General features: G+C 41.0%; 1 protein-coding gene across 1 annotated transcript in view; it reads left to right on the forward strand.

Annotated features, from left to right (window-relative positions):
- snx25 (sorting nexin 25) overlaps window positions 1-27,132 on the forward strand; it is a 128,399-nt gene that overhangs the window by 86,443 nt on the left and 14,824 nt on the right. The window contains exons 6-10 of the mRNA XM_034092390.1: window positions 8,540-8,726; window positions 13,663-13,733; window positions 21,082-21,272; window positions 21,664-21,795; window positions 26,770-26,919. Coding sequence (XP_033948281.1) covers window positions 8,540-8,726; window positions 13,663-13,733; window positions 21,082-21,272; window positions 21,664-21,795; window positions 26,770-26,919 — 731 coding nt within the window. The remainder of the gene's footprint in view (window positions 1-8,539; window positions 8,727-13,662; window positions 13,734-21,081; window positions 21,273-21,663; window positions 21,796-26,769; window positions 26,920-27,132) is intronic.

A 27,132-nucleotide genomic window follows, 5' to 3' on the forward strand; every position in this document is an offset into this window, starting at 1 on the left:
TGTATTTAATGTCGTAGAACAAAACGTGATCCGTCTCTTCAATTTGTGTCAACCACAGACCTTATTTCGAGCTATTTTCCAAAACCCTATGGAGAAAATGCATTGCTTTTTGACGAAGGAACCGGAAGTGCTAAAAATGCTAACTTACTTCCGGGTTTTAGGATGCGTCACTGCGGTTCTCTATTGCCATCATATAGAGTGGTGCAGTGACGCATCCTAAAACCAGGAAGTAAGATGCTGGTTCCCTCGACAAAAAAGCAACGGGATTTCTCCATAGGATTTTGGAAAATAGCTGGAAAAAGGCCTTTGGAAAACGAACCTGTTGGATAAATGCACGTTTTGTTCAGCCGGATAATCTCCACATGTCTACCCTACTTTTATAATTTTAGATTTATGATTATAAAATTATAAAAGGGTTTTAGGACGCGTCACTGCACTACTCTATTGAAGTCAACCCCATCGATCAAGCCAGTGTGGCTGAAACTTTCTCTCCCTCTTCTTCTCATACTCCCTCACTCTTCTTTAACTCCTCCGGTGACTTTCTTTTATTTGAAGATTGCTTTTTGGCTGGTTACCGCTGGTATTAAAAACATTTTGGCGAATGGTTAGGTGGCGCGAAAGTCTGTAGTGAACGAGCCTGCTCGCGCTGCGATCCGCAGCACAGCTGTTTGCTTTTCACCTAACAATGACAACCGCCTCATGAAACGCTATGTTGTAGCGTTAATAAACGAAACAATGTAACACAATTGCTAGTCAAAATACCTATATTACAGGACCATTTTTTTTTTTAAAGTATTATTTTTAGTGGCCCGAGCGGGCAAGTGGAAAGTACGTTATGCTGGCCCGGGGTGTCTAAATAGTGCTTCCAGGCCAGCGGGCCATTTATAATGTCGAGCCCTGATTAGGATTGTATCGATACCGGTACTGCTTATCGGTATCGGTATTTTCCGATACTCTTATCGATACTTTTCAATAATTTGGTGCTCAAAATTATAGATATGAATACAAGATGTGAAGATTAAACAGTCATTTTATTGTTATAATACTTGCAGAAATAACTGTATAACTTATACATTAGCAGACACAAATAAATAAAATAACTTAAAGGGGCCTGGCTCACCCTATCATGCTTTTTGGGGTTTTCCCTCAGACAGAGGATGAAAAGAAGCATTTTTTTAAACATGTTTTAACAGTTGTAAATCAGTTATATCTTCATCCAGACATCTCAAACTGACAACCTAGCTCGACAAGAGATCCTTAAAACATTGTCCTACGGTGACATCATGCAAAACTGTGATATGAAGACATTGGTAAAAAGGCTAAGATGGCAAAAAGATAAAGGAGAGTACGTATATTATTCTGGATTGTACTTTTAAATCATCACAAAATAAATGATGTGCTGAACTGAAACACGTCAAAAAGTGTCTGAAGGTTTAAACATAGAACAAAGTATTTGAGCTTAAAATATGTGAATTCCTAGTAAACGACCAACAATTGCTGAACCATACGTTGAAACGTTGACCTTTTTAACAACATTTAAATGCAGTTTTCCAATTCACAATGACATCTGTAAGTTTAACTGGTTTATAAAGCAGTCAATGAAAGGCCAAATTATTATAGGTGTAGGCAGTGGCGTTTTTACATGTACAAAAGTGGTGGGACACAACAAACTTAGATGTCTATATATAAGCTTCTGCAGTGAGGTTCATGGCTGGTGAGGCACTGGCACTGACTCTAATATTATATTTTGACCTAAATCAAAATATAATATTATTTTCAAAAACTTTTTTTGTCTGATGCTTCAATTAATTTTAAACAGACAGTTCAACAAAAGGATACCCAACAAATGTAATTTTATCATTTAAATATTGAATTGTTCTCTCTTAGTAAGATCCCATTTTCAATAAAATTGCGGTCTTACCTTGACTTGAAGATGAAGTCCATTTGCCTATCCTTCTGGACAAAAATCTCTTACTTTTTTGTAAAAGTCCTCCTTATCTTCTTGTAGTTTCAAAAGTCTATCATAAATCTAATCGATAGATTTATGATTCGAAAATTATAAAAGTAGGGTAGACATGTGGATATTATCCGGCTGAACAAAACCTGCATTTATCTAACAGGTACGTTTCCCACAGATCTTATTTTGAGCTATTTTCTAAAATCCTATGGAGAAATCTCATTGCTTTTTTGTAGAGGGAAACAATGCGCAGCTTACTTCCGGGTTTTAGGACGCGTCACTGCAGCTCTCTCGTCTCCTCTTCACACACCACACTTTTCGTGGCACACGTACTTGCAGCCAATCAGCTCTGAATTATGTGAGATGACGTATGGTGGGAATGGCAGCTCAGTGCCCCTGTGGTCATTATTTTTTTGTCACACACGTTGAATAGAAAAATACTCTGAGCACGCGCAGTATAGTTTTTACAGTCACCGTTCACTTAGACAGTGAGAGGGAGGGGCATGATCGGGTTTTGTCCCACATGGCTCTAAACAGCTCAATAGGCACACACTGTAGAAACTAATTAGAAGAACACAGACTAAAACAGCAATGTACAGACGAATCGGATGATTAAACATGATCTTAAAATATATTTTATATTTGTTTTTATTTATTTTTTGGTTATAATTATTTTTAATACTTTCTGCTGACACTAGGTGGGGCTGTGTTTACACTCCTTTCAGACGAGACGTATAGAGTGGCGAAGTCACGCCCATCTACTACCGGTCCATGGGACCTTATTTCGGAAAAATAATGTATTGAAGTCAATGGAAAACGTATCTTTCGATCCCGTTTGAATTTTGCCATGAATTACACATGATGTTTGTCAATCTTAAAAAATAATTTCCATGTCAAAAAAGTCACAGTTTGTTGTAAAACTGTTGAAATATAAGACTATGAAAAATGCGCAACTCGAAAGACTACAAATTCCAGAGTCGCGTAAGTGATGTCACAATTGTTTTCCTCCACTAAGAGATAGCTAAGATCAGCGCCATATATATATATAATCTATCTATATGGCGCTGGCTAAGATAACTTTAACAAGATGCCTGTGTGCTTAGTACTAGGTTGTTATCATACCAGCAATGGGTCTTGCTCGTTCTTTCGCTTCCCGTCTGATGAAAGGATCAGGAGTGGCTGGATCAAGTTAGCTACCTAGCTAGTAGCTAGCACGTTAGTTAGCATTACAGCCATGTCATTTTTATTAGCCTTAATATGAAGTAACATTAAGTAACCCAACATGTTAAAAAGTAAGAGTAGTAGTCATATTTCGTGAACCCTTTGAAGAGTACTGTCACCGGTGTGATCATTCTATAATACACAATTTAAGCCTGGGGGAGAAATGCTAACGCTAGCATCGGCGATCGCCAATCTTTTCTACTTCATGCTATCTGCACAAATGGTTGACATTAAACATTAAAAAGACCAGGCAGTTCAGAGATAATCAAAGGAAGACATGCAGGCAGCTTTGCATGACATTCTTCTGGACTTGTTTCATTGTGGTGATAGTGAGGGTAGTCAATCGTTTGGTTGACAAGACAATAGTGACGGCCATCTTGGTGACGTGTGTTGTTCTGCGAGACCAGAGATGTAGTTCATTGAGCGTTTCACACAAACAAATGTGTTACTTCTGTTTAGAGTCGGTGAGGTCCTGATAATTTATTCCGGTAAATTACTCAGACCTACTAATTGACCTGACCGAAGTTATTGAGTCTATGTAAGTTTACTGCTTGGCTCAGATCCACCAACGTCAGCAAGATCTCACCTCTATTAACTCCCGGAAGAACCAGGTTCAATTAACTGCTGTTTCAATTCAGACAACTCTTTTAAATCTGTTTAAGGGATCCCGAAGGATTTTGGTATCAGTAAATGAGGTGTGTTCCTACCTAAACATGAGTGTGGCAGGGTGCAATCTTACCTTTGAAGCAGGAGAGGAGAGCACAGATGTCCTTTAAGTTGTCCCAGTCCAAAAGGTGGGATCAGTTTATTTGAATAAAAATAGGTCCAAACTAATACAGGGTTTTTACCTTCTCTCTTTGCAACATTATAATCTTACTAAAAACAAATTATGCTGTGATCATGTTCAAATATGAAACTTTAATTCACAGTCTTACATTTATTACCAAAATGTTTCACTTCAACTGCCCAATTCAGTTGTGACATTTCAAAATCCCCCTGATAGAATTTAGAGGCATTTCCTCATAAAAAGACCGGTGATAATAAAAAGCACATTCAACTTTTCTTTCACCAAATCAACTCACATCAATTCCATACCTTTTTTCCGTCACAGATGGCGGGTACTAACATTCAAAAACCCATTCCTATCCGCATGAATTCGGAGGAAGGTCCTCACAGGTGGTGGGTACTAATACTCATACACATCTCAATTCATTCCACTCATTCACAAAGTAATTCACTCAGCTTTCAACGAAGAAAATCAAGAGATATTTACCAAGTTTGAGAGAACCTTTACCGAGAGCTATTAACCCAGCTCTGAGGGCCAGAGCCTACCGGGAGAGAGTATACCAGGGGAAACCCCCCTCTCTCTCTCGCTCTCTCAAAAAACCAGTCTCTTTATGCTCAAAAAAGCGGATCGAAACCCCAAAAAAAAACACCTCCTCTATTCCCAACCAACATCTTCTATTGGCTATGGCATAAGACACACCTTCCATGTTTGTGTAAAAAAAACATGACCAGACATATTCTATGGCTATGACATAACCACCTTTTTGAGGCCTCAATGTATTTCTCCTTAAGGCAGGAGCCCCCCTCCCTGTGTTCTGCTGTGAGAAAAAAGGGGAAGAAACTGCCCTCTTCCTTATCAGTGACACCCATAAATCATAGACCTTACACACTGAACCTAAACAAACCACTTTGTTTTGTTTATGCTGTAAATATAGAAAAACCTAAAATATGAAGCATTTTCATTGTGGGTTATACAAGAATATAATTGATTATATTTTGCCGCGTTCACACCGCAGGACTTTCCCTGGTACTTTAGTTCCGTTAGTACCAATAATGTCGCGTTCACACCGCCGGGACTACTCAGTGCCGGGAACTCTTTTGGTACTTTTTAGTCCCTGCTAGAGAGGTGGTACGAACCTGGTGACAAAAGAGTGCCAATTTATATTCTATTTCTATTGGCTGGGCGAATTGCAAACCACGCCCCGTTAGACTCTGAATTTGTTTTGTTAGGCAGCCATTTTTTTCCTCGCTACAAAACCACATCCACACCTGAGCGAGTAGTTTTTTTGTACTTTAAATCAGTTATGACCACACGTACTACAACACCGGAGCGGTGGAATGATGAGGAAGTGTCGGCGCTTCTGGCAATTTACTCCAAGGACGGGATGCAGCAGCTTCTACAGAAAGCAGTTCCCAACTCCAAATGTTTTGAGCGATGTTCGCTACTTGAGCTGGGAATCGTGCACAGTGCACACGGATGCCGGGTAAAAATACTGACACCTAACTTGCACTAAGGTGTGTCTGCTGCTATATATATTGCCACTGTTACATTGTTTTGAAACTACTTACACTTTATTTTACATTTCACACTCTTATTTAACTTCAATTTACATGCATACGACACACCTGGAACAGCATGATGCCGTTATTGTTATGTCTTGACTGTGCAATAAAACAAACAAACTGGCGAAGCTTTATTTATTGTGTCCCACCCCAAATTTGCAGAATAGAAGAATGTGAGAGCAGACAGGTGTCGGTGGTTGAATTTATCAGAAACACAAGTCTTACACACATAAACACAAGTAATTTATCATGTCATTTGTTTTAGATAAATAAGGGGAAAACGCCAAACAAGGGTTGATGTCCTTTTCCAAAATCAGCCTGAGGGGGTAATATATAATAAATACATAAAGATAAAGTCCATTGTTATAATGGGGTATTTTATTTGTAAATTACCCTTATGAACTCCATCATGTCTGAGGTCGGAAAGTAAACAAACGCCTCATACAGCGGATGGGCTTTATACCCCCTCCCCCCCCGTGTAGTTCTTCTTCTCTCGTTTTTTTGTTGTACTCGCCGTGAAGTGGTTTTGCGGCCTGCCAGTAAACCCAGAGAAGAAGAAGACGAAGTGACGTCAGCGTAATCGTGCCTCAGGGAAAGTACTGCGGTGTGAATGCGATTGGCACTAGCCCCCTGGCGGATTTAGTGCCGTGGTACTTTAGTGCCGGCACTAAAGTACCGCAAGTCCTGCGGTGTGAAAGCGGCTATTGATTATAACTAACTTTCGTTTTAAGTATTCACTTCATACTATGAAGCTCTCAACACTTCACAGTTTTACGACACATTTATTTTTTTTGACTTGCAAAATCATCTTTGAAATTGACAAACATCATATGTGTAATTCGTGGCACAATTCAAACGGGATCGAAAGATAATCTTTCTCTCTCCATAGACTTCAATACATAATTTTTTCGAAATAAGGTCCCATTGAGGTCCACCGGAAGGGGAGGGACTTCGCCACTCTATACCGACAGCAGCACCGTTTGTCCAGCTGCTTAACGGTATACCAATACCGTCCAATCGGGTACCGGTATTGACTTAGTACCGGTTCTCGATACCCATCCCTACTGTCGGGTCACTCATTACTGGATCAGTGAGCTGCATGATATACTGACAGGTTGTCAGGAGAGACAGAGAGAGGGGGAGAGAGGAAAAGAAAGCGCTTCCGCTAATTTCTCCCGTGTTATTATCCAAAGTTAATGTAAACTTGAATAATGTACTTCATTTGAATGTAATAATTATGTTGGTTGTTGATTGTGGAAGCGCCAGTGAATGAGCCCCATTAACTGAGCCCCATTAACTGAGTTTTAAACACCACTTTAAATGGAAGATCCCCATAGGCCCGCCCACTCGATCGGATCGGCGATCGGAGCATCCCTAATGTAAGTTGCGCTGACAGGTCCACACACTGCTTCCCCGCAGCGATGCTCCCCCGCCCCCCTGTTGATAATTCACAATCGTCGACACGCTGATAAAATATATATTTTTTTAATGGCACTTCATATCAAAAAGGTTGCCGACCCCTGATTTACATGCACACAAACCTATATCACACTCTACAAGAGAGGGAAAACCAAAATAGAACCGGATTATGTGACTGTATTTTTTTTCACGTTGTAACTTAAAGGTGACATGTCATGATTTTCCGGTTATTGCCCGTCCCCTTTTGTGTTATGTAAGGAAATATTTGTATGTATTCATGCAAACTGTGAAGGGTTTTATTGCTGTGGGGGAGCTGGAACAAGACCCCACTGTGGTCTCTGGAATGGGATGGGGGGATGTGTGGAGGCTGCAGAAATAGGACACAGTGAGGGTCAGAGGTGTTTGTTTGAGATGATTGGACCAGTTGTCCTTAAACTCCACCCCCTCCTGTATCATTTGGTATGAAAGCCTATCCGGCTTGCTGTTCTCGCTCTCTCTCCTCGCGTCGCTGGGACTGGAGGTCTGGCGGCCTGTGGGCAGGAGCCAGGAGTAGGCCAAACTCCTGACTTTACACATATGATACGATATGGTTGTGTATGGTAATGTATTTGATTGTATTGCATTGTATATTACCATTAAAATGGATTATTGTTAAACGGTTACTTGTATGCTCTGGATTTCCTTCCTGTAAGATAACAGCTTGTGTAGGGACGCGAGGAGATTTAAGAAAGCGGACGAGTTGTCCACTAAATCTCCTAACAGTTATGAAGGTTTTTATGCATGTAAACGGTCTGCAGAGTCAAAACCCTCAAAGTACACCATGTAGGGAGTACAACTCTAAAACAGAAAATACCTCCCCAAAACGCCTCGTTGGAGATACGTCACTGTCCATTTGATTATTCCGGGGACATCATGATGTCATGTCGTCCCCGGAACGAAATGGACCAATCTGTGGAGCCGTTACGTTACGTCCGCAGAGCCGTTACGTTAAGCCCCCGCTGATTGGTCCTAATGGACCAATCCACGGACTTCCTCACACACTCGGTGCATGCAGCTCTGCTGATTTCTCCTCCCTGGCTGCAGGCTGATAACAGACAGTTGGGATCGCGGCGAAATTCTCTCTGCAGACCCATTCTCACAGCGTTTATCAACCTTTTTCTTACTCAATATCAAGCCACACTTATTGTTTTTACTTCGGCTGTGACTTTCTGTGTGCTCAGGGTGAGTTTGGCTGTGTTTCGCTGTGTATCGCTAAACAAGGAAATCACACCTCCACGGAGCTTAGCATGATTCACAACGTCCCGACCAATCGGAGCACACTGGGCTCACAGGGAGGGGGGGGGGCAAGAGCTGAAACGAGCTGTTTAGTGGAGAGAGTGAATACTTTACAGAGATGCTGTATGCGAAACCAATGTGAGTTTGGAAAATTGCACAGTATAAATCTATTCTAGTAGACCACAACAATGGAATTATGATCAGTGGAAATGGCCATGACATGTGACCTTTAACAGCAGTTCTCAGAAGTTGTCAGTAATTCAGACTTGATTAACTGCAGTGTTTTTTTTATACACCTTCTTCCTGTGTGTTTCTCAGTGTTGAAGCCTTTGGTGGAGGTGCTCAGTGACCCGGACTCCATCAACAGGATGCTGCTGTCTCAGCTGGAGCAGAGGGAGCAGCAGGCGGAGCAGCAGAAGAAAGCCTACACCTACGCTGCCTCCTACGAAGACTTCATCAAGCTGATATCAACGTCTGCTGATGTCAATTTCCTCAAACAACTCAGGCATGCAACACACACACACACAACACACACACACACACACACACACACACACACACACACACACACACACACACACACACACACACACACACACACACACACACACACACACACATACACACACACACGTATATACATACTGTATATACACAAATATAACCATGGCAACTGACAGTGTCTCTGTGGCAATATTTTAGATCTAAATGTAGGAAGGACATGATACTGCTGTACTGTTTGTTAGTTTGAAAAGTAATTGCTCAATACTGAATTGTTGCTGATCTATTTCATTTACTCTGGGTTCCCACCATATTGAGATACTCTGATATATGTGCAAGTTTTAGAATGACAATGAATGCTTGCTTTACCATTGTAACATGTCATACTGTGTATATTGTAAACTAAATGCATATATATATATATATTAGTGCTGTATATTAGTGCTGTCAAAATTATCGCGTTAAATATTTAACGCATTTAACGCATGTGCAGAATGGCCCGCCCCATCCGTGCCACCAGTGGCAGCGCCAGGGTATGGCTGGGATAGGCTACACCCATACCAAGAAATGGCTAGCCCCACCATGAAAAATGATGTTAAAGTAAGCAAAATAAAGTCTGCCAACTCCCGCGGAGTAAATTGCACAGACAGCAGTTAGTAAGATTGATTTCAGTAGCCACGGTTTTGAAAACTTTTGTCACGTAGTGATCGTCTTCTCAATAGAACATCTTTGATAATGTCTTCTGGCCAATCAGAATCAAGATAACGGCGTGGTGTTGTTGCAGGAAGTCCCGACGGAGAATACTTTTGCTGTAGTACAGGGGTAAACACATAACTGGTACGCAGGTTATGTGCGTAATCTGAAATGCATACCGTCACTTGTGTCACAAAGCGCATTTGCATACCGACGTACTTGTGAAGCTTTTCCAGAAGGCGGTTAGATCACCGGACGACAGAGTCGGTCTCCGTGTGCACAGACAGGGCTGCTGTTAACGTCGGTCTGTACAACGGAATTGTGCCAAAACTACGCCAACCGGCTACGGAGGGAGACTCCCCCCTTCACTGGAGAACTGCGCTAAAACAGCTGATCACAACGTTCACACTCTGTGGTCACGAAGTACTCCACTAGCCCCCCCCCCCCCCGTGTGTGTGTGTGTGTGTGTGTGTGTGTGTGTGTGTGTGTGTGTGTGTGTGTGTGTGTGTGTGTGTGTGTGTGTGTGTGTGTGTGTGTGTGTGTGTGTGTGTGTGTGTGTGTGTGTGTGTGTGTGTGTGTGTGTGTGTGTGTGTGTGTGTGTGTGTGTGTGTGTGTGTGTGTGTGTGTGTGTGTGTGTGTGTGTGTGTGTGTGTGTGTGTGTGTGTGTGTGTGTGTGTGTGTGTGTTGGAGCTATGTGCAACTCAAGGCATATGCTCGAACGGGAGCTGCCTGGACGCTGCAATCATGTTGCGCACTATCCGTGCTGAGTGTGCTGACTTTTCGTACAAAGTCCCACTGTCTGGCTTCCTGCATAAAGTCAAGTGCTCGGCGCAGTTGTGGCGAAATGTCGCTCCTCTGTTTTCATTTAAACAGCTCCTTATATCCGTTAGCGCAGCTAGCTAGCACCAGATGCTAACAACAACAATGCACGGAAGGTCTCTCTCGCTCGCTCGGGCCACACATACACACACCCTCCCGGTCCTCCCAATAGCCAGTCGGTGCCTGCCGGTGAGCGTGGAAGTGTGGTCTGCCACAAGCGGGCGGCAGGAGCGGGGCTGTCAGCATCAGCTTGTAGATGGTATTTTAAACTCAATGCGCTCTGAAACTACGGGGCGGCCAAGGAAAAAAAATACACATGCGTTAATCGCGTTAAAATAATTAGTGGCGTTAATTTTGTTTGCGTTAGGGCTGTCAAGTTAACGTATTAATAATATATATATATATATAGTGTTTTTCCAGTCTCTGCGAGTCCTGTTAGGAGATATAAATGTTAATTAGGCCGCATTTCCAAATCTCCTCGCTTCCCTACACGAGCCATTATCTTACAGGAAGGAAACCCAGAACCTACAAGTAACCGTTTAACAATAATCCACTTTAATGGTAATATACAATGCAATACAATCAAGTACAATCAATACAGTACAAATTACATACAGTTCTGTGGGATCCCACATTTACCTGATACTCACGTGAGCCAGCCAGCCAGCCAGTCAGAGAAGAAAGAGGCCGAACACAGCGGGGTTTCTGTCTATATCCCTCGCTGACCCAAGGAGGAGTTATCTGCGCCTCCCTTCCAGACCAGTGATTGGCTGCCCAAATTATCATCAACACCCCACATCAGGGATGACTGTATGTTAACTCCTGACCTTCCCCCTCTTCCTGTGTCCTCTAAAAACCACATGTTAGCAGGCCCAAAACCAGCCCAGTTTTCTACACAAATCATTTTCAAGCTTCTTCACAGTTTGCATGAATACATACAAATATTTCCTTACAGTCCTTAAAACGCTTTTACATATACAACTCAGCATTCACACACATTCAAACAGAGGAATACATGGTGCCACCTCGACATGTTGACTGCAAGGGCAGGGGAACGGACAACCAATCTTTAATTGGATTTTGACTGAGGACCACAGATGGAAATTAGCTATTATTATTATCTGGCATATTGCATCTCTTCTCTTTGCTGAGATTAATGTTTTTGTATGCATGGTCCTTCTATAAATAAATACAAATACTTCCTAACCAACAGCCAGCTAGAAATGTTTGGTTCGAAAAATATTCTGAGAATGTTACCATTCATTGTTTTAGGAATGTTTTCAGTAGGAAGTTTTCCTTTGGTTATCAGAATGTTCTTCTGAAAGGTAGGATAATGTTCTCTATAAACATTCTAAAAATGTTTGGTGATAACCAGAGGTGGGAGTAAGTCCTACATGTGCAAGTATCAAGCAAGTCCCAAGTCACTGTGATGAGAGTCAAGCAAGTCAAGTCAAGTCATACGACATTCTGATGAATAAACCCATTTTCCGCATTTAAATCAGTTAAAAGACAGTGGTTATGAAAATGGATTTAACCCACACTATGATCTTCATTACATACACAGTTAATCATTTGAAATCTAATTTAGACCGATGACAATCATATTAGATTCATATTAACCCTAGAACTGCAGACAATATAGCTAGGACTCAATCAAAGTCTGTTCAAAAAGGCAGAATTCCAGGTAAGAAAATCATATATGGCATTTGCCATTACACATATTTAATTTAAATTTCTGTTAACACTCGAACCGCCAACAGCGTCAGCACCTACATAGATATAATTTTCAAATCATGTAATTTGTTCCTCTTCATAATTTCCTTATAAACTAAGTAGGACGATATTTAAATCTCACTTAATTGGGTTAATTTAGAAATTGCTTCAGTTTATCATCATAATAATAATAATAATAATGCATTTTATTTATATAGCGCTTTTTACAACTCAAATACGCTTTACAGTATGAGGGAGGGTAGACAAACAAGGACAGGCAAACAAGTAAGTATAGTAAAATAAATAAAAAGGCAGTCAAGAGGATGTTGTTTGAGAGGGGGGGGGGCTTATGGGTAGACAGAGTTGAAAAGATGTGTTTTGAGGCGGGACTGAAAGACTGTGAGGGACTCAGAGTCACGAAGATCTTGGGGGAGGGAATTCCAGAGCCTAGGAGCTGCCACTGAGAAGGCTCTGTCCCCAAAGCTGCAGAGTGTGGATGATCATAACAGATCAAAAAGTTCAGATTCATTTTACAATAAATCAAGGAATGATGCACTTCTACAAACAAAAACAACATAATTAAAACATTTAAACAAACTACTAAAAGTAGATTAACTACATTATTCAAAAGTTTACAGTAACTTCTGATAATAACACAGGGGAAATAAACGAGGCATCTCTTTTCCTCTCCCTCTCTCTCTCTCTCTCTCTCTCTCTCTCTCTCTCTCTCTCTCTCTCTCTCTCTCTCTCTCTCTCTCTCTCTCCTCTCTCTCTCTCTCTCTCTCTCTCTCTCTCTCTCTTGACAGCCCGTCACTATCAGGGTTAGTAAAAATGAATCCCTTGGAGGTTCCAGTGTTCATTTACCGTTTTGTCTTCTCTTTGCAATGCTTAATCGATTTGAAACCAAGTCTAACGTAGCTTAAACTTAACGTTAGCATTCTAGCTAACACAACACATACACGCACCTTTTTCTGTGGATTTTTTTGTAGTAACGAATGAAGTTGGATGTTGTGGTGGTCGTGTCACTGATCTTTATGCTGCAGACCCTGCATACCGCTGTTCTCTTCTTATTACCGTCATCGACAACATAATCCTTGAATCCAAACTTCACTATTTTTGGAGTAAAGCTAGCCGCTGCTATGTTAACTGAGACTCCTGCCTTCTAGTGGGTTGCCAGGTTTGCGCGCATGGCGCTATAATCACGTTTTTCCAAAAAACGAAACGTAATATCTCACTACAAAAACAAACGCCAATATTTAATTTTAAACAGTCAAGTCCTTTCAAGTCATCTATCTCAAGCTTAAGTCAAGTCTCAAGTCATGAATACCAAGTCAAAGTCAAGTCAAGTCTTTTATCAATGTCTCAAGTCAAAAAATATGTGACTCGAGTCTGACTCGAGTCAAGTCATGTGACTCGAGTCCCCACCTCTGGTGATAACATTGTCAGAACATTATGTCCTACTATTCTTAAAATGTTTTCAGCTGGAAGTTTTATTTTGAATGTTCTTCTGAAAGGTAGGATTCTTTAAAAACATTCTTAAAATGTTTGGTGATAACCTTCTTAAGACGTTTTTGATAATATTGTTTGAACATTATGCCCTACTATTCTTAAAACGTTGTGAGAATGTTCCCTGCTAGCTGGGCCCAAACAGCCCATTCATACTTGAGGGTTGATTCCAAAAACTTGATGTAAATTGTCTCTCTCTCTGTTTACAGGTATCAGATAGTGGTAGAGATTATTCATGCCACCACCATCAGCAGCCTCCCTCAACTCAAGAAGCAGAAAGGTACAGAAACACTCCACTTCACGTGACAAAAAGGCCAAACAAATCATTTCAAAAAACAAAGCTTGAATTTTAGGATTCTTACTTTAAAAAAAATCATGTTCAGTTCCACAGCACCACGATGGATAGTAATAATTATAGTGATTAATCAACCTTTGTACTTGCCATGTTTAAAGCTTGGATCTCATTTTATTTTACTTCTAACGGAACATTTTTGATCTATAAATACAAATTTGACGGAATCTGTGGACCTGCATTATGGCGATTGGGAAAAGTGGTAATGCAGATGGTGAGTTAGTGATATTAAGCCAGATAATAATACAAATGTCAAATCATATCAACTAGAGTGTTACCTTTTTTGCTTATGCTGGATTTCACATTCACATTTTCTGGGTACAATTAATTCAACATGTGCAAAAATTATTGTTGTATGTATTTGATATAACTTTTTTCCTTCATGCAGTTGACAAAAGGATGACTGGAAATGAGCTATAAAATCTGGCATAAAACATTTCTTTTATTTTCTGAGATTAATGTGCTTGTCTGCATCGTCCTTGTTTAAATAAATACATAAACAAATACTCAGAATGATTCCAATCCACTTCCAAAGGTGATAACATTTGTCAACATACAACACTTGCACACAAAAAAAACAAGTTTTAGCCCGTTTATGAGACACACACAGTGCCTTGCGAAAGTATTCACCCCGCTTGCCATTTTTCCTATTTTCTTGCATTCATATTTTTGGGGGGATTTTATGGCAAGACCCCTCACAAAGTCAGTCAAAATTGGTGAAGTGAAAGAAAAAAAGAGCACGTTTTAAAACATAACAAAAAACTTCAAAAAAGGAGAAGAAATCTAGACCGCAAAATAATTAAACAAGCGAGTGTCTGTTTTTCCTGGCCAAGGACAGGTTCCTTGATAACAACACGAGCGTAACGTTTCTCCACGTGGTATAGAGTGGCGAAGTCCCTCCCCTTCCGGTAGATCTCCATGGGACCTTATTTCGAAAAAAAATTATGTATTGAAGTCAATGGAGAGAGAAAGATTATCTTTCGATACCATTTGAATTGTGCCACGAATTACACATATGATGTTTGTCAATTTAAAAGATAATGTTGCAAGTCAAAAAAAAAAAATGTGTCGTAAAACTGTGAAGTAACACATTTGTTTGTGTGAAACGCTCAATGAACTACATCTCTGGTCTCGCAGAACAATACACGTCACCAAGATGGCCGTCACTACTGTCTTGTAGAGATGGCAAATCCGGATCCTTTTACGGACTCAGGGTCTTCTGAGTCAGTCATTGAAGAGATCCGGATCATAAGAGTAATTTGAGTCATATGAGTCAGCATCACCAAGACCGTAGAAATCCTACCGGTGAAACCGAAAACTTGTTGCATTTCACGAGCATATTAAATTGACGTTACATTAACCTCCGCTACACAGTGTCTTTTGCTTTAATAAAAAATGTTGATCACAAAAAAAAGGGTTATTTGGCGAATCTGAGTCTGCTGTTGACTCGTGCATGAGGACTGCTGGATCTCTGGATCTGCTGCTATATGGTTACGGCTCTGAGTCCGCACGAGTCTGCTCTGCTGTGTTTTCCACAGTGAGTCAGGATTTGCGAATCTGAGTCTGCTGTTGACTCGTGCATGACGACGAGTCTGCTGGATCTCTGGATCTGCTGCTATACGGTTACGGCCCTGAGTCCACACAATTCTGCTGTGTGTTGCACAGTGAGTCAGGATTTGCGAATCTCTGAGTCTGCTGTTGACTCGTGCACAACATAGCCGCGGGAGCCGGGAGCTGGAGGAGGGGCTGCAACATGTTAGTTAATCTCTCCCCACTTTTGGCCACACCCCCTAAGCCGCGGCTATGCCCGTGCACAAAACGAGTATGGATCTCTGGATCTGCTATGCTATTACGGTTAGGAGCCGTAATTTAAGGCTCCTCTGAGTCCCCACGAGTCTGCAGGAAGTTTCACTGATCCGCGTCCACTCCCCTGAGCCAAACGATAACTTCTGGCAGCTATCCTACTTGCTAAAGGCTAGGCAGATGGACTGGGGTACGTTGTAATGTGATTTTACATGTTATAAAGAGAGTAGCGAGTGACGCAATTTATAGTTTTAATTTGTACGTCATACCAGGTGTAGGACTCAAAGGACTCGGGTTAATGGGGAGGGGAGACTCGTCACGACCAGCTCATTACTAGGATCCGGGTTAATGATCCGGATGAATCAGGACTCGCCCATCTCTACTGTCTTGTCAACAAAACGATTGACTACCCTCACTATCACCACAATGAAACACGTCCAGAAGAATGTCATGCAAAGCTGCCTGCCTGCCTGCCTTCCTTCCTTCCTTCCTTTGATTCTCTCTGAACTGCCTGGTCTTTTTAATGTTTAATGTCAACCATTTGTGCAGATAGCATGAAGTAGAAAAGATCGGCGATCGCCGATGCTAGCTAGCTAGCTAGCATTTCTCCCCCGGGCTTAAATTGTGTATTATAGAACGATCACTCCGGTGAAAGTACTCTTCAAAGGGTTCACGAAATATGACTGCTACTCTTACAGTTTTACATTTTGGGTTACTTAATGTTACTTCATATTAAGGCTAATAAAAATGACAAGGCTGTAATGCTAACTAACGTGCTAGCTACTAGCTAGGTAGCTAACTTGATCCAGCCACTCCTGGTCCTTTCATCAGACGGGAAGCGAAAGAACGAGCAAGACCCATTGCTGGTATGATAACAATCTAGTACTAAGCACACAGGCATCTTGTTAAAGTTATCTTATCTTAGCCAGCGCCATATAGATAGATTATATCTATATGGTGCATCTCTTAGTGGAGCAAAACAATTGTGACATCACTTACGCGACCCCTGGGATTTGTAGTCTTTCTATTTGCGTATTTTTCATAGTCTTATATTTCAACAGTTTTACGACAAACTGTGACTTTTTTGACACGGAAATTATTTTTTAAGATTGACAAACATCATATGTGTAATTCATGGCACAATTCAAACGGGATCGAAAGATATTTTTTCCATTGACTTCAATACATTATTTTTCCGAAATAAGGTCCCATGGACCGGAAGTAGATGGGCGTGACTTCGCCACTCTATATGTCTCGTCTGAAAGGAGTGTAGAGACCAGCGCCATATAGATAGCGCTGGTGTAGACTAGAGTGCTGACGGAGAGCACCGGAACGCCGCTCCAGCTCTTCAAATATTGCAGTACCCATAAGGAGCCGTACACATGCCACAATGTTTGCGTGGCTGTGTCTTTAGTTGTAAGCACAGTGGCGATCTGTTGGATCTGTTGTTGTTAGCATCTGGTTAGCTAGCTATGCTAAGGAATTTAAAGAGCTTTTCTACAACCAGATAGAAGAGAGCTCTCTCCTGAGAGGCTCAAATAACCTCAGCTCAGTGAGGTTAAGGCACACCTTGATATGATCATTATAGTTCTTAATGAGACATTAGAGACTAAATGAAAAACAGGTATAAAATACTAAAAGTTGTTAAAAATAACAAGAATAGAGTGTAAAAGGGGAGTGATTTGTAAAATATCCAAAAAGAATCTGCTTACAGTTCTGTTTCATATGGGTGTTGAGATGTATCCATAGATCTCCTAATGTTGCTCTCAAAGTGCACCGGGTTGATGCTTTTAACTTCAATATTTAAAAAAAATCTTCCCGGGGGAGCATGCCCCCCGGACCCCCTTAGAGGAGGTTAGGTCCCCTGCTGTAAATAAGAATAAAACCCCTTGATTTATAACTCAACATCTCGGTCTCCTATTGATCTGAGTATATTATAAAGAATAGCCAGTTAATTGAAGCATTATAGCACAGGCCTTTGTCAGATGGTATGATACGCTGTTTTTTTTCTGCTTCGAATAGTTCTCTCTTTTTTCAACATACCTGTGTTTGCATCACTGTGTAGAAGGCCTCCGTCTTCCATACCACAGCAAGTGGCCTTTCTAAGCAAGGAAACGACACCATGAAGACTAAAGAGCTCTCCAAACAGGTCAGGGACAAAGTTGTGGAAAAGTATGAGACAGGGTTGGGTTATAAAAAAATCTCACACACTTTGAACATCACAAAGCACCATTAAATCCATTATTTTAAAATGGAAAAAATATGCCACGACAACAAACCTGCCAAGAGAGGGCCGCCCACCAAAACTCAAGGAGAGCATTGATCAGAGAGGCAACAAAGCAGTAGCGTGGCGTGGGAAAAAAATTAGGGGAAGCCAATAATACGTCCTTTCTTTTGGGTCGGGGGTGTGGTGGTCAATGTAATAACGTAATCAGATGAGTGATTACAGCACCCGGTATCATTTTACACACATTTGTATCAGATGCAGGACTTACACACACCTGTTATCTAACCGACAGGTCCGCACGCACTCTCCAGCCGAAACTCTAATAAGCATTCATTCACAAACTAAATCAGGAGACCTTTAACGTTTTATGTCCGATTCGCTCCTTTTTTCCTCGCTGTACACAGCTCCAGTTTGGGCATTGGCCTGTCATCAGATTGTATTTGTTGTTGCTGCTGTAGCGGAAGTTTAGTACAATTATTTTTGATGAAATACTCCAAATCTCCACCCTCCATAATTGCACTTGCTTCAGTTGCTTGCTACTTTCTAACGGCGGTGAGAGTGATGCAGTGACGCTATCTATCTTCTATCGATTAGATTTATGATTAGAAAATTATAAAAGTAGGGTAGACATGTGGATATTATCCGACTTAACAAAACTTGCATTTATCTAACCGGTTCGTTTTCCACTGACCTTATTTCGAGCTATTTTCCTAAATCCTATGGAGAAATCCCATTGCTTTTTTGTCGAGGGAAACATGAGGGAAACCGAGCGCAGCTTACTTCCGGATTTTAGGACGCGTCACTGCAACACTAAGTTGATGCGATTTGATTGGATTGTGAGGCAAGGGAAGCAAGCTGCCTCTGGCTTCCCTTGGCATGGCCCTGACCAATCACAGGTTGGCAGGGGCATCACGTAGTGCTGGGGGGAAACGATTATTTCGAAAGCGATTATTTGATCGATTAGTCGACTAATCTAACGATTATTTTTCTGTTGTTCATAAAAAACGTAATGTAAAAAAAAAAATGTTCACGATACTGTGTCTCAGGGGATCTTAATATTTAAGAACCTATTAATGTGTTATACCAGATTAACTAATATATAATCTCAGCTAACTGACGATACAAACCATGTTTACCAAAACAAAACACAAGTCTCATAAGAAGCATCTAAAATGACCCATGAGCGAAAAATGCTAACGGACATTGGCACAGAACTCAAGATAAAAGTACCCTTATTACTCATCGTAGCTGCACATACAAGATATCCGATTAAAGCTGAGGTTCCACAGATTATGTAGGTATATAGTATCATCACTGAGTGATCCGGACTTGCGACAGGGGAAGCAAATACAGTCATCACAACACGTACCTTTACAGAGCCTAGGGAGATCGTCTCACCACCGTAGCTGTCAATCTGATCAATAGACGTGTTCAATGGCATTAAAATGAGAAAAAACGCGGCTGAATCGGTTAATCCATAGGTTTTTAACGTCTATGTATACAAAAATTATTGAATTTATAATCCATAATTCCATTTTTATGTAAAAATCGGAGAGCAAATGCTAGCTGCTAATGGTAGCCACCACAGCTAGCTGCCGCTTTAAATGTTCCAACATAGCCGTTGTGCTTGTGTGATATGCCAACTCCATTTGGCAAAGACTGCAAATGACAATATCTTTGCGTTTTGAACTAACTTTAAAATATTCCCATGCTTTTGAAGACCTAGGGCGAGATGTTTTCGTTTGAGGGCTTCGTGCGCAATCCTGTGAGGAGGAGGTGGTAGCCGTTTCAGTCTCCATTGTGTTTGAAGTGCGATTGCGAACTGCTTGTTGCTTTGGGTGACCCACGTGTGTGTAGCGACACGTCGACGTGGAAATATGTCGTCGACGATATTTTGAAGTCGACGCGTCGCTATAGCACTAGCATCACGTGAGCCTCATCTGATTGGTCAATCCCTCCATTTTTTTTCACCAAGGGAAGCCAGATTCGGCTGGCCTCCTCTCGCAAAAGTGAGTGCAATCTACTGTTTCACCATAACATCTAGAGGGGCGCTGTTTGTTTCACTCTTTGTAAAATACTCAATGAGAATGGGGGAGAGACGGGCCGGCAGCAACACACACCAAAGGAGAATTATCGAAACAAAACAAAGTGTTTTTATTTATTTTAAATTATAACTACAATCCGAAAAAACAGGGGAAGCCTGGCTTCCCTTGGCCTCCGGGAGAAAACGCCACTGCAACAAAGAGGCAGAGGATAACCCAGAAGGAGCTGGTAAGCTCCACAGCAGAGAGAGGATAATCTGTACATAGGACCACAGTAAGCCGCACACTCCACAGAGCTGGGCTTTATGGAAGAGTCGCAAAACAAATAAGAAAACATGTTTGGAGTTCGCCAAAAGGCATGTGGAAGATTCCCCAAACATGTGGAAGAAGGTCCTGTGGTCGGATGAGACTAAAATTGAACTTTTTGGCCATCAACACCTCTGATCACCCTCAGAACACCATCCCCACAGTGAAGCATGGTGGTGGCAGCATCATGTTGTGAGGATGTTTTTCATCGGCAGGGACTGTGAAGCTGGTAAAAATAGAAGGGGTGATGAATGGAGCTAAATACAGGGAAATACTTGAGGAAACTGTGTTTCAGTCTGCCAGAGATTTGAGGCTTGGGCGGAGGTTCACCTTCCAACAGGACAATGACCCAAAGCATACTGCTAAAGCAACGCTAGAGTGGTTTAAGGGGAAACATTTAAACGTTTTGGAGAGGCCTAGTCAAAGCCCAGACCTTAATCCAATCGAAAATCTGTGGTATGACCTAAAGATGGCTGTACACGAGCGGAACCCATCTAACCTAAAGGAAATTCTCCAAAAATCTAATTAAATTAAATGTTTTAAAGCAATGAAACAAGAAAAATGCCAAGGGGGGTGAATACTTTTGCATGGCACTGTATATACAAATATTGAATATAGAATGGATCAAAATAAACATAAAATAAATGATTATTCCAAGTTAGTATCAAAGCAGTGTATAATCAGCCATGTTGGGCTACAATAATTAGGTATATGCAAATCAACATGTAAGGAACTTTTCTCTCACTATGTTTGCCTGAAATGGCCTATTAGTAAAACAAGATTAGCAACTATCTTTCTCTTAATGAATCAGTTGCTCCATACTAGGAAATAGTGTTTTTGTGTATTGTTGTGTGACCAAAACTACCTTTTTCACCCACTGCTGTCCCTCTTCCCGTAGATCGTAAAGGTAAAGAGTCAGCCGCCATGAAGGCAGACCTTCTGCGGGCCAGAGATATGAAACGATACATCAATCATCTGACTGTTGCTAAGAAACAATGTGAGAAAAGGATCCGCCTTCTCGGTGGACCAAACTATGAGAACAGTGAAGAAGGAGGGGCCGAGGACAGCGACGATCCGCAAAGTCAGAAGGTAAGACCAATAAAGTTGGAGACAGTGGTCTTAGAAAACGTTTTAGAACGTTCTGTCAGGTGTTCAAAAGGTCGAATTAGATTTTTTGCATTAAAACAAAACACAGAATCATTATACTTTATTTATCACAGGGGAAATGTTGTTTTGTGACAGGCACTCCATTTGGAATAAAATATTTAAAAGTATAAGTAAGAAAACAAGTTTTAAATGTCCAATTAAATAAAATAACAATATTATATAAACATAATAATTTAAATTAAAGATTTACACATTTTACGATATATAACAACAACAAATATGTATATAAATAGTATAGTATATCAAATGTGCGGATAACATATATCCAGTGTCATGGCTGATGTTTGTCATTTCTTCTTCTCCCCACATTCAGATTCTCCAGTTCGATGACATCCTGTGTAACCCGGGTTACAGGGAGCATTTCAGACTGTACATGGAGCGGGTTGATAAGAGAGCTCTGATCAGCTTCTGGGAACTGGTGGAAACTCTGAAAACTGCCAACAAGGTAACTGTGGAGGCTTTAGCTCAAAGCTGCTGAAAGTACACGTCATCAGGGTATTAGTGATGAGGGACAATGTTTTTCTACTGTGTGCTGTAATAGTGCTGACATCTGGGTGTAGCTTTCAAACAACATTGCAAAACATTGTTGCTGTTGTCGCTTTATCAGAACCAGAGGTTGCGCTAGACCTTTTCGCTGCAGGATCGTAAAACGTCCGTCAAAATCCAGAATTACCTGTCGGCCTTTACACAACTCTGACGGGGGGGACGGGGGGGAGCATGCTCGTGAACTGTCAACGGGGGGGTGGGGGGGGAACAGTTCACATGCGCCGTGTTATGCATGGCTGCTGCACCTCGCGGGAGCGTGCACAGTGTAAAGCCAAAACTCACAGACATTTCAATGATTTGTACGGCACAGTTAGATTTGGAAACGGTATAATTTCCTTTTTGGAGGGCATGCATAACACGGCATAACACCGGAGCCTCGCTGCGGGGAAACTTCGGTTAATGCGACCTCTGATCAGAACACACATTGGCCTTATTCCAAACCAACCCCTACATCTCCCACAGTGAACTCCGTCTGTAGTCTAACTCCGAGCTGAATGAGGCTCTTTCTTTAATCTGTTAAGCCCGGCGGGGGCTGCAGGCTTTTTTTCACGAAACTGTGTCTCAGGGTTTCTTAACATTTAACAACCTATTAATGTATCATACCCACTTAACGGGAAGAGACTCTGCTAACTGACGATATGAACCATTTTAGTTTAACGAAACACAAGGGTAATACCAAGCCTCTGAATTAGCACTAAGCGAAAAAATGCTAACGCACTTAGCACAGAACTCACGGTAGAAATATTGTATTACTTATCGGATCTGCACAAACAAGATATCAAATGAAAGCGGAGATTCCACAGATTCCAGAGGTATAAGTATCATCACTGTGCGACCAGAACTCAGGGCAGCAAAGGCAAAACCAGACAACACACAACGTGGCTTTACAGAGCCAAAACGGCAAATACGTCTTACCTTTGCTGTTTTTTTACCAAAAGTTGTGTTCAATGGCATTACAATGATAAAAACGCTGCTGAAGGTTAATCCAATTTGTCTGTGTCACTTTTAAATGCTTACTGATAATCCATCATAACATTTTTGTTAAAAACGGAGATTTCATATAGAGCAGGGGTGTCGAACTCAATTTCATAATTAACATTATGCATTCAAAGGGCCGGTTGTAACTTTAAGACTATATATAAATATTTAATATACCGTACTTTTCGGACTATAAGCTTTTTTCCCCATTTTTTTTGTACAGCTAACAGCCACTAGGGAACCTCCTAAATCTATGGATTTTACAGGTAAAATTAACCACCTTTAACACTATGGGCTCTATGACCGGTCCGCGCCTGCCACCTTTAAGCGGCGGGCTCCAGCAGAAAAAGCTGGAGGCCGGAAAAGAGTGAGACAGGTAGTGCGCCAAAGTAAAAGTGGAACCGAGAGACAGAACGAGAGCAAGACAGACGGACAATTTAGCTGCTGCGGCTTATATGCAGGTGCGCTTTATAGTCCGAAAAGTACGGTATATAAAATGACGTTATTGCCTCTGCATTGGATTATTTTCGGAAAGGGTAATAACTTCATAATTAACTACGTCTGAAAGAAGAAGTCTAGGGCAAATAATTGCAAGTCTTTTCAGTGAGAATGTCCTAAAATGATTTAAAAAGAAAAGCCAAATTCTTGAAAAAAAAGGAAGTGACATTTTGAAAAAAAAATAGTAAAATTGTGGGACATGTAGTTTATGGGCAACGTGCTTCTGTAAATCGGCCTGTAACCGTATGATAAACATATTATATTCTTTGCAAGCTCTTGTGGGGCCACAGAAAATGAAGTCACGGGCCTCAGTCACAAGGCCCCCGGGCCTTGAGTTTGACACCCGTGATATAATGTGTGAGAGCTACAACCCAGCTTCCGATTTTGGGCATTCTGGCTGTTTATCACTCATTCACCAATAGGTAATGTTTAGATGGATTTTAGGAACTTCCCCTCGATTGTATTGGCTCTAGCGGTTAAAAAGAGATGTCAATCATCAAAATTGACCGAGGGGGCCCAGAGATATGGCAAATACACCCAAATGACCCCAGAAGTGTTTTTATTTTGCTAAATCTCTCTAAAAAGGTCACATGTCACTTGTTCTGCATCAATCTTGATACAGGGTACTTATTGTAATTCCCTCGAAGCACAGGCAGACACAAGTGGCTTTCTCATAATGGGTTTATTCCTCTTCGAATCCACCGTGAAAACTACACATAAACAAACAGTATAAATGACAAACATAGTATCGTGTTAGACACATAATAACATGCACAGCATGTGAGATAAATTTAGCAAAGTAATAAACGTAAAATAAATACAAACACAACAACATACCTCGTTGGCTGCATGCTCTGAAAACAGAGGGAAGTATTCTTCAGTCCTTACAACTTATATATATAAGAATACACTTAACTAACGGAGCTGTAAAAGTATCCGTGCATCTTACTCTCAGTTTCATGTCTCGTTCTCGCTCTCTAACTCACGCGAGAACAGCATAACGAGACGTGAGCTTGGACTTCAAAATAAAATACTAAATATTGCACGCATGAAATATTACGACAAATAATAATTATTACACTGAGAAAATACATATTGCAGTTAAATTACGAACATGTAAAGGCTACACTTACACTTATTATATGTTATAGTTTGGATTCCTAAAGCTTTTAGTCTACTATCCTATCATTCAAGGGTGGTTTTCACTATAAGTAATGGTTTATTTTTGGACGGAAACAAATTTTTTTTTACTATGTTCAATCGAATTTACTTTAAAATAAAAAAAATCTATATTGATTCTGACTTTTCTACATCCAACTCACAGGTTTATCATTGCAATGCTTTGAGAAAAAAGATTATTAATTTACCCCTTTTAGAAGTGAAGTTATAGTCATTTGTTCTGGGAATGTCATTCCTGAAAAACAGGCTTAACAGGTTAAAGGGGCCCTATTATGCTTTTGGGTTTTTCCCTTTCCTGTAGTGAGCTATATAGATTGTTGTGCATGCGAATGGTCTGCAAAGGCTAAAATCCCAAAGTTTCTCTCCCAACGCTCCCTCTCTGCCTGAAACGCCTCTATTTGACCCATTGTTTTATTCCAACACGCTTTGGTTAGCACATTCATCATCATCATCATCATCTTTATTTAAAGAGACTCTTTGTCCACATTGTATGTGTTATAGGTTTTTATGCATGTAAATGGTCTGCAAAGGCTAAAATCCCAAAGTTTCCTCCAGAGTGAGTTTTTCTCCCACAGACACAGACAGAGGGTGAAAAGAGGTGCTTGCAGCACATGAGAAAAGAGCTTTTTGAACATTAAAGGTGGGGTAGGTAAGTTTGAGAAACCGGCTCGAGATCGCTAAAATTTGAAAATACACAACCGGAGAAAATCTGCCACTTCCTTATAGAGCCCTTCCCCCAACACACACGAACGCGCACATGACCAATGAGGGCACGAGATAAGTTTGTGCCCCGATGGAAGGCTGACAGGCAGGTCAAAAGTACAATACTTTTTACAGTATTACGGCTTCTACAGATGACATTTTTGTATGGATTTTTTGTCAAAGCACTTAAGATATTCATTGCTATCGGGATGCATTCCATGGAATATAACAAAGTGTATCTCGAGCCGGTTTCTGAAACTTACCTATCCCACCTTTAAAGCATGGAGATATGTCACAGTAGAGGTCAGGAGCTAAATACACATATGAACCTGAAAATGAACATTGTATGTCCTCTTTAATAACCCACACCCACTAGTTAGTTTGGAATGATCCTTCTTGGATTCTAAATTCACATTTGAATGGTGACCATAAATTGTTTTCATGCCAATGTCAGACTAAAGGCCCGGACACACAGGGCCGATTTCGGCCGTCGATAATTGTCTGGCCGTCGATGAGCATCCTGTCGCCCTACTCAGATTGGTGTATCCAGCACCGTCGTGTCTTTTCGGCCGTGCCGACACCTTCCGCTCCCGATTCAACATGTTGTCGGAAAAAGAAATCACTCTGATTGGCTGTTCAGTTTACCGAATCAGTGCATGAGAAGCGAAACGGAAGTGAAGAAGGCACACACAGACGGCTATTATTTTTCATTTTCCAGTACCGCACTAAACATGTTTTCGATTACAAGTCGTTATGTGAAACAGTCTGTGTGATGGACGAGAGTGAAAATGGAATGCACGCTATTTGTTGTTTGTACTGTGTATATATCACGCAGTCTGTCTTCCGGTTGCCTCTTTTGAATGACGAATACACACTACCGCCACTTGCTGGTAAGGAGAGTTATTGCCACTCACGCATGCGCAGTGCGTACGTGCTACTTGGCCGTCGGCTGAAGTCTTTGCGGTGTGTTCCAGTACGACTTTTTGGCCATCGGGACGTGTTCTTTGGTGTCAGTTTGGTGTGTCAGGGCCTTAAGATCAGGCTTCACTGGTGTTATTGGTATGATACTGCCTGTAGAATTAGATTCCAGTGTGATGGTTTGAAACTTGGATCATCCAGACATTTCTAATAACACAAAAGCATCCAAATGTCAGCATCTATTTAAATAAAAATAGATGTTATAATTTTCATGATTCACGACAGAATATTCTGTTTCATTCCATTTGTGTTTGTGTTGAGCCTTTCACAAAGGTTCACTGTGGTCAGAAGATGTTTGCTGTCCCACTCAGCAGCACACAGAGGGAGGCTTGTGCTGCTGAGTTATATCCATTGAGAAAGTTGATTTATTAAGGAAAAAACTATATAATTAGATGATTTCATTTATTTAAATTGAGGATTCATTTTCTGAGGTTGATGACGTGATAAAATATGACAACAGTCATTCAAAAACCCAATAGAATCTTTTAATGTAAAAAATAAATGACAGTAATAACTGTGCGTGTGTGTGTTGTGACAGAATGAAGTGCCCCAAATTGTCGGGGAAATCTACCAAAAGTTCTTTGTGGAGAGCAGAGAGATCCCAGTGGAGAAGTTCCTCCTAAAGGAGATCCAACAGAGTCTGGTGGGGAACAGAGGAACACAAGTGTTTGTCCGACTACAAGAACAGGTAACGGCTGCTTCTGCTACTCACTAACTGTAACAAATAGCCTCTCATTAAAGGTCAGAGTAACTACAATAATCTTCACAATGTGAAAAGCTGTGTCTCAAATTTGCATATTTCTGTACATAAATGTACTGTTTTGTGAAGAAGTGCATGCCAATGTACTGCAAAATGCTCCATGAGTCCTGGATGGTGCACTCACAATGGTCAACAAGTTGA

The sequence above is a fragment of the Pseudochaenichthys georgianus genome, chromosome 10 (assembly GCF_902827115.2).
Source record: "Pseudochaenichthys georgianus chromosome 10, fPseGeo1.2, whole genome shotgun sequence".
NCBI classification, from domain to species: domain Eukaryota; kingdom Metazoa; phylum Chordata; class Actinopteri; order Perciformes; family Channichthyidae; genus Pseudochaenichthys; species Pseudochaenichthys georgianus.